We start from the raw sequence: 10985 nt of genomic DNA, 5'->3' as shown, positions 1-10985 counted from the left end.
TTTTTTGTCTTATTCCTAGTCTGCGAAAAATATAAAAATCGGGGATCTGGGGTAATATACGTAGCCAGGTTTGAACGATATTTGCCTAAAAACGTGACATGACATGTGCTCGGAAACCCGAAAATGATCGTCTTTCTGAGCGAAATTTTAAAAAAATCATTGATTTAACATAAAAAGCTAACATTTAAGGGATGTTAAGACGATAATTTTATTTTAATTTGACGAAATTTACCCCTAAATATTATTTGTGTATTTTCAAATATTTTACGGGTAGTACAAAACAGGCCAAAATAGCGTCTTGTAACCCGATACCTTTTAGAACGCGCATAGCAATGGGAAAGAATGCCGTAGTGACAGACCGCCGTGATTCTACAACACTAGCATCCATTTTCTGAAATATTTTCATTAGCAGGTACACAATTTCTCTGTAGCTTCTTTGTAGGATTTACAGTATGCTGGCAAAACTTTTTTTAAACAGATTAGATGTATGCACTGATATCATATATATTATATATTGGAGTCAGTGTGGTCTATCCATTCTTTATGCTTCTCAACACCAATATAGCTCTGTGAGCAATGTAAAAAAATTTGAAAAAAAATTAAGATTTAGAAAGAAAATAGATTTAGAAGTAGCGTTATTTGTCTGGAAGCATTTTCATCTAAGGACAAAAGTGGGATAAAACCATTTGACTAATGATCGACCCACATTTGGCCATTTCTGTAAGAATATTGTTGTACATGTACAAAATGTAGTACAATGTAATTGGAGTATTAAAAGTAAAGTGAGTAGTAACGTTACATGCATGTAACTTTACATGTAAAATTAGTGTTGCAGGTCATTTTGAATGCATGTAACATTACATGTATGACAAAAACAGTATTTCTGGCCCTGAAAAACTGAATTTTTTGGTGTCAATACTAAACCGTTTTAAAATAATTCTATATCATGTTATGTGAAATCCAAATTTTTTACCCGTTGAAGCTTTGAGGAAGCCTTGTTTACACAACTTTTTGGCGGGAAAATAGATGGAATCTAATTATGTCCAGGGGCGGCACATCTCAATACAAAGTGGCATCGCCAAACTCACCACGCCAGCGAAGATTTCAAACAAAACAAAACATATTTAAATAAGTCGTTTCTGTACCAAAAATGGTCCATAGCTTTGCATCAGCGTCAGTTGACACGGAGGAAATACATTCAGTGTTCTCCCAAACATTAATCAGGGGCAAAACATTCAAAAGCGAAAGCAAAAAGTGAAAGAAAATGGCAAAGAACAAGTCGTTTTAAAACTGGGAGACAATCTTGTAGAACAACACGCGTTTACTCAGAATATACTACTTGGTAGTTATAGGCTTGTTGGGAATAAATCTAATGAGACAGTCTTGCTGCCTTACCTTGTAAAAACGAATCTTTTCAACACCACGCCGCTCTTCCCTTGGCCCGACAGTCGCCATGTTCCTTTTCTTGTTCAAACCTCGCCGGGTCAGGAAATGCGCATTTTCTCCCCTTCGGAAACATCCCAAAGAACGGCATATATACACCACAGAAAACATCCCAAAACATCTACTTTACACCTTTCGATAGCTATTTTCCAAACCAAAAACGACAAAGCACGAAAATTTACCCCAAAACTAGCAAACAACTAGCACACAAACAGCACTCGCCACACGAGGTCGAACGACGGGCCGGTGTCACGTGTCTGCACATGTGTGCAATTACACACAGGTGTGGTACAGAACGGCCACAATTCAATTAACTTCCTCATCCAATCCAGATCGACCTTCATTAATTCAGCGAAAAGAGAACCAATCAGAAGTAGCTATATTTTTCGGACTTGTCTGTCAAGCATAACGTCCATATCGACTACAAGTGTTGGTATTGAAGCTAAATCTTGCTTTGAAATCACTTATACTTAGTCCGTATTATAGACTGAACCGATAACCTGGCCCACAGGCGCAAAAAGTTGAAATAGAAACATGAAAATGCAAATATATGATAGACTTTGGTAGCAACTCTCTCATTGGTCGAACCGAAAATTGACACCCTCTCATTGGTTGACCAGAATATAATACAGGCAACTAATCCTGTCCTTGGTGCTGAACGCCATATCCACACACGGGGAAACAGGCGTATACTTGTTACTTAAACGCCATCTGCACACATGAAGATATACAAGTTGTCTTTTGCCACAGTTAGAAGTAATTTCCTTATCAGTTTGGCAAGCTTAAGAGAGATACAGCCATTATCAAACAAAAGTTAACGTGTGGACAGAGCTGCTTAATAAATGGAGCAACTGCACAGAATTTATAATTTTAACGTTAGGCATATAGTTATTTTGAGTATTTTAATTTAGACTTAAACATAAGGAGTGAACTATAGAGACAGGGCAAAGAAATCTATTGTAACATTTCCTTCTTGCATAAATTATGCAAATGAGTCGATAATGCAGATGATATAACAAGCCTATATCAAAGAAAAATAGAAAAAAACGCTTGATAGCATTTGACCACTTTACCAAATTTGACAATTTGAACCTTTTGAGTTTCCAGCCTTGTTTACGCGAGGTTTGGGAGGGAACATCAGAGGGACTTAATTATGCACACGTGCACATTCCAACAGGTGCTTTGAACCACGCCGAGAAAAACAATTACAAGTTTCTGTTATCGTATAGCTTCTTTTTACAAATATGAACTCACAACGTTGTTCGACTGACAAATGAGACCTACATTGTACACATCCATTTAACCTACGCCATGAACGGCGAAGAAACGCGGCAAATTGATTCTTTCAAAGCCGGTCTCAACCCAGGAATGGTCGCTCAAATATTCCAGAAATACACAATTTTTACGAAACAAACAAATTGTTGAATTTGACATGTTCATACTAGGAAGTAACGTCAGCCAAATATTTTGCTTACCAGTACGAAAAAGCGAAGTCATCTCCAAACCACGCACTTCTTCCTGGCTATCTCGCCATTTTGTTGTCTTCCCCAAAATTCTCCAGGTCAGGAAATCCGCATTTTCTCCTCCCAACACCACGAGAATGGCAATAAACGTACTGCAAAAACTTCCCATATATCTACCATGTAGTTTAGAAAGACACGAAAAAAGAGCCTTCCTGGCGAATGTAAATACCTTATTTGACGACGAACTTAAGTCAACAAGATACATGGTAACTACAATTTGCAAACCCCCCGCGAGAGGGCGCCGCTCCAAAGGGACTGTTTTAATATATCACGTTCATTTTCTGCATATTCAGAGAATCAGTAACGTTACAGTTTGCACGCTTTACCATTAACGTCAATGCTTTAAGTCTATTAGAAGGGGGATAAGTCGCTTAAAAGATGCAGTCTTAATTCCCCCCCCCCTCCTGTACCATTCAGTAAGTTCGTCTTATGTGTCTGATTTTCCTTCCTGTCTCCTAAGCAAGTCCAGCTCACTCAGCACGTGTGTGTTGACTGTAGCACTCAGCGTAATAGCCTTACATGTCACAGTGATCGCACTGGCTGCAGTTGTGGTCGCTGTCAAATTAAAGTGTGGCGCCTGTTGAATAAGCGTCCAGGGTACATGCACCATGCGGTCGAAGTCTGTTAGTAACTGTGGCGACTGTAGACAAGACGACACATTCCTGCGATTGCAAATACGAAAACGACAAACAAACGAAAAATATTCGTCTCCTCCTAATAACAACTATGGAAGTACATGTTATTAGCTTTTAAAATATAACTTCTCACTGAAGTACAACGTGCGTGTGCACCTTGAAAAATCGCGAAAATAGGCCGAATATCTATCTGTCTCTTAAGTCCTCCTTTTTGTAACTTCGCCAACTGTTACCAATTTTCCCCAGTTTAAAATGTTATTACTGGATTTCTCACTGAAGCGCATAATGCGCATGGCATTGTTTTTTTTCCTATTATAGTGAAAAATATCGATTTTGAAAGTGTTGGGTCCTTTAAACGAACGGTAACATACAAAGTTCACCACATTTGTGCTGCTATCAGACCCGGAAATAAGACACCAAAAAATAAGCAGGGCGACTTGTCGTCGGTCATAAACCAGGTAGGTGTTCTTGTATTAAGAAAGGAACATGAAAATTTCATACTTGCTCGTCGGTATTTGAGATTGTAGGTTGCATTTGTCGGAAGAAACCGTCGTCGGATTCTAAAATTGTAACCATCGTTTTTAAAAGTTTCTACGGTTTCTCTTTATGTATTCATTTGCAAATTTACTATCCGATGACTTGATGATTGTTGATTGAATGACGATTGATTGTAATTGTCATAATCGTCATTAGCAAAAGTGTTAATAGTTACATATAGTGTCGATAAGGACTTTCTCGTGACACTTTGTTTGCCAATGGTCTGAAAAGGTCTGAGACAAAATGTTTAGGAACTTGTGCAGTGTGTAGAAAACCATTAATTGCTTTTCTAAGTTTAAGTTATAAAAACGCTTTTAAAAGAGAAGTTACACATGTACGTAGCCTTTACCAGGCGTCGGGAGCCGGCTGCAAAGAGTAGAAATTGTCCAAATAGAGAGATAACATGCCGGGAGAGTTGGTCCGCTAGAGAGTACAGTTTCGGGTGCGGCAAACTGTACTGTTATCTCTCATTTTGGCCAATTTCTACTCTTTCCAACCGCCTCCCGAAGCCTGGTAGAGACTACAAGTTACGGTCCGTGGTCTAATGAAGGAAAATGCATTTTCTAACATAAAAAGGTGCTGTTCAAAGTTAGTTGCCCTTTGATATTCAGACTCATGAAAAGAACTCTGTACTTGTGTCTAATCGATGAACTGAAAGATATCAGTGTTAGCTATGACATCATCGGGTAAAGATCGAGAGGCATATCACAATGGCGATCAATCATGACAGAGTCACGTGATCTGTACATGTTTCTAACCCTTCTGTACCATCACAAGTTCGGTTTAGTTTCCACCAGACTTCTTTGCAGGCTGGATAAATACTAGAAACCGGCCTAAAAAGGGGATATAGTTGGCCAGGGGAGTTGGCGGCCAAAGAAGGTCCAATTTGCCTGCACGTCAAATTTGGACCCTCTATATTGGCTGGCTAAATACCCTGGCCAGTCACATTCTCTTTCAGGCTGATTTGTACTATTTATTCAGAAGTCTGGTGGAGACTAAGTTGGCTTACCCGTGGTTCATGTAGTCGAAAGAACTGATTATGAAGTGGCTACAAGCGACATGTTTTCAACAATCAAATATGATCAAAGGTAAACATGAAGTGGACAAAACAATAAGGCGTCCGATGGAAATTTTGCTGATATTACATATTATAAATTACTCAGGATTTGTCCTGTTTGTTGTCAGTCGATTGCTTGAATTATAGTACATCCTTTTAAATTGTCGACACAATTGATATATATGATTCCTTTTATTAGGAAAAGTTTTGCATGTAACATCAAAATCTAGCAGTGTCGGCTTGTGACGGTTTTTCCTCCTAAAACAGGCAGAATGGCATCTCTGGTGGTGAGACGCAGTGTCGTCTTGGCCTTTTTGGTTCTTCTCGTGACCCTCTCCGTGGAAGGCTCTCATTTTCGCGGGGCGACCTTCTCTTGGAAACCGATTCCAAACGACCCGGACACGGTAAGAAAAATAGTCCCTCTCGCATAGCAACAAAAAGTTTCCATATTCTATTAAAGATTGCATATTTCATCAAAGGTTTCGTGTTCTATCAAACTTGTCTTTTTCTTCCTACAGCACTTTTTATCTGTGTTTGCTCTCACTCAGCATTAGCAGACGGACTGCCTAGACAGAACGCTGTCAGAGATTTGCGCTGAGGAAAGAATTAACTTCACATTTAAACTTCAGCTTGTCCCTTATCGTAGCAATTGTCTCCGCAAGATTGTTCCAAAGTTCAACAGTTGATGGTAGAAAAGTTCTCCTATATGTTTGACAGTGTGGGAGCTTTATTACACATTTTGTAGTAGGGCTTCATTATGCTTTCAAAGTATGGTTTCGTCGAAGAAAACCAAGTGGCCATGCATGGTATTACGTCCTATCTAAAATGTCTCTGTTCACGTTTCAAAGACGTGGAAAACGTTTCATACGTTTCGCTGGCACATAAAAAGGAATATCTATCAATATGAAAACGCGACGGTGGCCGATATCGTTTACCAGATACCTTTGACCCAGTGTTGACGTCGCACTTATAATAAGCCACATGTCAAGTCTCAATGGGTCAGTATACTGAAGAAGACCAGACTGACTGGTCGAAAGCTCTAGGTGAGAACAATTATTTGCGGTGTATCCAAATTTTAACTTTTAGTTGACATCTAATTGACATGATCTTGACTTGTCCAGATCCAGTGCAACTTTCGTGTGAGTTGGAGGAGGTCTAGCGGCGAGGGTGGTGACTGTGACCAGACCACTATAAACACCAATCGCCTAATCGGCAGTGGTAACTGGGACACCCCTGAAGGCTCTCTTCCCGCCCAATACTACTGTACTGACTTCAGTGTGCAGGAGGACTGGTCACAGGGGTCCAACTCCATGAACGTTTCCATGCAGGGAAACACGGTCACCGATATAAGGTGCTGTCTCATGTTGATTTGATTAATACAAAATTAATGTATACTAGTATATGGATGACATCCGCGCGCGCATGAATTTTCGTCCGTTCCCCCCCCCCCAAAAAAAAGTTTTCGACCATACTGTAATAAATAGCACAAAATGAGCGAATATATGTCGTACGTTGCAAAAAAAAGTATTGGAAAAACGATACTAATGTCATAGAATGCCGAAATCGATTCAGAAAAAGAAGAAAATGTGAAGAAATGAAAATGAATCTATTATTATTCGTCATACCATACGGTGTGTGTTTACTAGTCATTTGTTAAACCTTTATGACCACGTATATTTCATAATGAGGAAACTTTTTTTTTTTGCCAAACTTTTATTTATTCGCACGCTCACGTCAGTTTTGGGGTTCACGTACGGATGATGTCATCCATATAATCAAATCAACATGGGCCTTGGATAATGTTCCGAGTGATGCAATAGTCCCTTATTCTGTTTATTTACGAAAGAGGGCATTTCATATCGATCGTCTTTTTATATATATATATATATCAATGTTACATGTTGTACATTCACATTGTAACCTTTGAATCGTTGAACAAAGGGAGCCCACAAAGAGAGAGAAAGGGATTTAGAGAGATCTAGAGATAGTGTGTGCGTGTGTGTCTTTGTGTGTGTGCGTGTGTGTGTGTGTGTGTGTGTGTGCGTGCGTGCGTGCGTGCGCGCGTGTTTGTGATGGTTTACTTGGATCTGCATGATGTATATTATAACACATGTACTCTGATACCCCATGCAAACAGAGCCAAATACATATATCTCAGTCAAAGGCCTGATACACTGTACGCCACCGTATAACATCACTCTCAGAGTAGTGCAATATAAATTGGTTGAGGAACAAACGCCATCTAAACCTTTCCCTGTCATCCCGTTCAGCTTTGACAGCTGTTGTTGGATCACTGTTCAACATCCAAACGGAGGAACCCACGATCCAGATTGGAATTTGGTCGCTCATGTTGACTTGTCAGTCAGACCTGACACCGGGCGCCCAAACTCCTCCCCTATCTCAGCCAGCTCAGCTATATACAGGTACACCTTGCAATTGACCGATCCTTAAGCCCCGCCTACCTCCGCCAAAACATTAAAAAATGCAAATATTTGACGGACGTGCATGCAGCAGCTCTCTCATCGGTCAAACCGATAATTGCCCTTCTCTCATTGGTTGAACTTCTAATGCATTGTGATTCGGGATCGGTCTATTTGTATCACGCTGTTGCCTAGTCTGGTGAGGACCTTCAATGCATAAATCGTACTAGTTCAAGGACACATTCATCAATTGTATGTTCAGAGAACCTACCCCTTCCGTGAAAATTGCAACAAATTAAAAACTCTAGCAATTGTGCTTTTCAATCTACAATCTACATAATTATCATTAGCTCCATATGTTCATATACATGTATCTACAACTGTCTAAAAATGCAAGAAGTCGAACCTGTAAATGTAAATAGTAGTTTACATTAGTATGTTCAAGGAAGATACTACTGTAATCTTTACCTTTATTACAGTAACAGTAACTGTAATTTTTTAATCTTTATACATGACCTGTACTAATACATGTAAAAGTCATGATTGTCATTCTATAACACGTTGTGAAGGATACAGATCAGCTGTGACACCGTGATCCGAATCCCGCGGGAAGACCCGGACGGAGACGTGGTGAAGTGTCGGTACGCGTCGGTTTACAGCGAGTGTGGGGAGGCTTGTGATCCGCTCCCGTTCTCTGTTCTCGATGAGGTAAGACATAACGTTACTACATCGCAAAGGTCATAAGTGGAAGAAAGATGTAAGGCTGATTTGACAAGAAACACATTGATAGTGCCAGTATCTAGCAGAAGATGTATTCAATGAAAGCCGTAGGACTAGGAAGTCTTCAATGGGTCAAACAACGTTCAAGGTAAAATAGCACACAAATGTTTCTTTCTGTCAGGGACTGGAAATCGACATCATTAAACTGCACTAATCTTTTTTTTTACAGTCAACTGTATATATTAACTGTTACATGTGTATATGTTTGTCATTGGCGTAATCGTAACTTTAGCCCAAATCCTAACCACACAAAAAGAACGTTTGTTACATTTGTATACACAATAACCAAAAACTGTAGAGTAGTGCATATCATGATCTATCATCGTTGACTTGAGGCGACAGTAAGAGAACCTGGATAGCTACATGTAGTTCTACAGGCCAACTACAGGGAACATACTGCGTGAAGGTGTGAGATATGTATGGTCTCCTGTGTATACATACGTAGGACAAGTGCGAGATCTCGTACAGGACGTCCATGGGCAGCCTGAGGCCGGGATGGTACGCCATGGCCTTAACGCTAGAGGACTATCCACCAGGCGCCGCTACCACTGTCGGGGCGGGGCTGAGTCGTGTGCCACTGCAGTTCCTCGTTGATGGTAAAACGCTATTTGAAGCGATTCTTTCATATTTTTTCAAAGGCAAATAGGTTTGTTTAGCCTGGTATCCAGTCTATCTTGGTTGTGGCTGAGGCTTTTTTTCGGGCTTAAATACTAGTTTTCCCCCGTCCAGCTAAAAAGGCCGCCCGGTTGTAGTGTTAGAGTTTTGCTCGCTGGGACTTGATTAGCCCCAACACGATAGTCGTGTAAAACCTACCGGGTCACCTAGCTGAGTCGGGCGGGGAAGAGCTTTCGCAGCCCCGAAGAGAACCCGCCCCAACCGCGATAGACTGGACATCAGGCTAAGGATTGATAGTTACGTATTTTCCCTAGACTGGGCGTGGGCTCTAAAATCACATGTTGCAAGAACACTTTTTTCTTCAGCTTTGTGATGATTTTGTTTGCTAGTTAAAGCAATTGTATTTAATTTATTATTACTTGTATCCATGCTTGTATTATACCAGTACCCGTTGAGCATGTATGCTGTAAAGTGTAATGTATAATCATGTATTTTCGCAGCTTACACCTCCAACAACCAGTGCAACATGAAACCAGTTCTGACCGGTCGCACCCCTCAAGACAGGGACAGAGTCCTGGTTCCCGGTGGAGGAACCTATCATGCCGTACTGGAGGCAGAGTCTCCTAACCCTGGTGTTAGGTAAGGGTGCAGTAGATCCTTAATATGAATGGGTAACGGATCTGTAGATAAAATGTAGATCTGTCTGTCTTTAAAGGTATCCGAAGCAATTTTAGGGCAGAGACCAAAAATATTCTGAATGAGGAAATCTGTCTGATATTGACATTTACTGCCATGCACATTTTTGTCATCATGTCATACTTGAAATATCCCAAAACAAGCCACCTGAGGAGTCCCTTTATTTTTTTTGGTACCACCCATAAATAACTAGAACCAGTCCAGGATACAAAACAAGCATTGCCAACCGTTTTCCACCAGCGACATCACATTTTTGCCTCACACATATCAGTATGCTATGGGATAGGATTGATTCAACTTCAATGACCAGAAAATTCACTTTTTACCTCCGGGGAAGGAGATATCCTTCCGCGAGGAGGTTTTACTATGGTTCGAAACATTTCTGTCAGCAGCTGTTTCTCGCGATCGGCTGAACGGATTGGTCTGTTGTTCGGTATGCGTATTGCTGTTGGGCTGCAGATGATGCAGAACGTTTTTGTTTAATTGTATATGTGTTTATGGGCGTCGAAATAAAAGGTTTTTAAGTGCTCCGGACACCCCCGCCATGCTGAAAATGGAATTTACCATGTTGTTAAGGAATGGGGAGGTTGCAGTTTTGGGTCTTAGCATTTAAAAGGGGTCAAACAGAGGGGTGTCTGGTTCCGATAAAAATTTTGGGTGACGGCGCAGCAATGACGGCGCGGGTAATGGCGCGGGTGACGCAGGCTGTCAAACTGTGAGACAACAGTCCATACCGAACCAACCGTCAGTAGCCATCAAACACATACAAACATATTACGCACATAACTTTCATACTACACACAAACAAATAACCTAAACCAATAGAACACAAAAAAACCCGGAGGTTTGAAATCTACGATTTACCTTGTTGAAAATCCAGTTGTTCTGCTCAAAAATTGCATTGCCTTTTTAAAATGTTCTGGATGGCTATGTGGGAGAAGGGTATGAAATGTGCTACTTTCAGGAACTTTCAGGAAATTTATGTTAACTTTTTGGATTGAAATACTAGTAAGTTAATCTAACACTAATGTTGAGTCATTTCACCATCCAAAGTTTCAACTGAGAAAAACATTGTGATGTAACATTGAATGGTGGTAAACCAATACTATTATGTAACGATCAAGCCAGGTCATTTAGGGCTCAGGGACTACATGCATGCTTATGTAGGTATTATCATTTAAAAATTCTGTGCATCGCTTCAAGCATTGCAGAGATCTCGACCGTGTCTCCCCTCGGTATGATAAAGTCTGCCCTGACAACCGATTCTGACAATCCCCGT

The 10985-nt window shown here is 40.5% G+C and overlaps 1 protein-coding gene across 1 annotated transcript in view; it reads left to right on the top strand.

Moving 5' to 3' along the window:
* Nucleotides 1-5467: 5467 nt before the first annotated feature.
* The window catches only part of LOC109462389, a 5830-nt gene continuing 312 nt past the window's right edge, over nucleotides 5468-10985 (top strand). The window contains exons 1-7 of the mRNA XM_019758929.1: nucleotides 5468-5599; nucleotides 6317-6546; nucleotides 7466-7618; nucleotides 8185-8323; nucleotides 8841-8991; nucleotides 9511-9649; nucleotides 10910-10983. Of these exons, the coding sequence (XP_019614488.1) occupies nucleotides 5468-5599; nucleotides 6317-6546; nucleotides 7466-7618; nucleotides 8185-8323; nucleotides 8841-8991; nucleotides 9511-9649; nucleotides 10910-10983 (1018 nt within the window). The remainder of the gene's footprint in view (nucleotides 5600-6316; nucleotides 6547-7465; nucleotides 7619-8184; nucleotides 8324-8840; nucleotides 8992-9510; nucleotides 9650-10909; nucleotides 10984-10985) is intronic.

Source organism: Branchiostoma belcheri, unplaced genomic scaffold (assembly GCF_001625305.1).
Source record: "Branchiostoma belcheri isolate BF01 breed outbred unplaced genomic scaffold, Haploidv18h27 scaffold116, whole genome shotgun sequence".
Classification (NCBI taxonomy): Eukaryota; Metazoa; Chordata; class Leptocardii; order Amphioxiformes; family Branchiostomatidae; genus Branchiostoma; species Branchiostoma belcheri.
The sequence above is the reverse complement of the archived record's forward strand: the minus strand, read 5'-3'. Positions and strand labels throughout refer to the sequence as shown.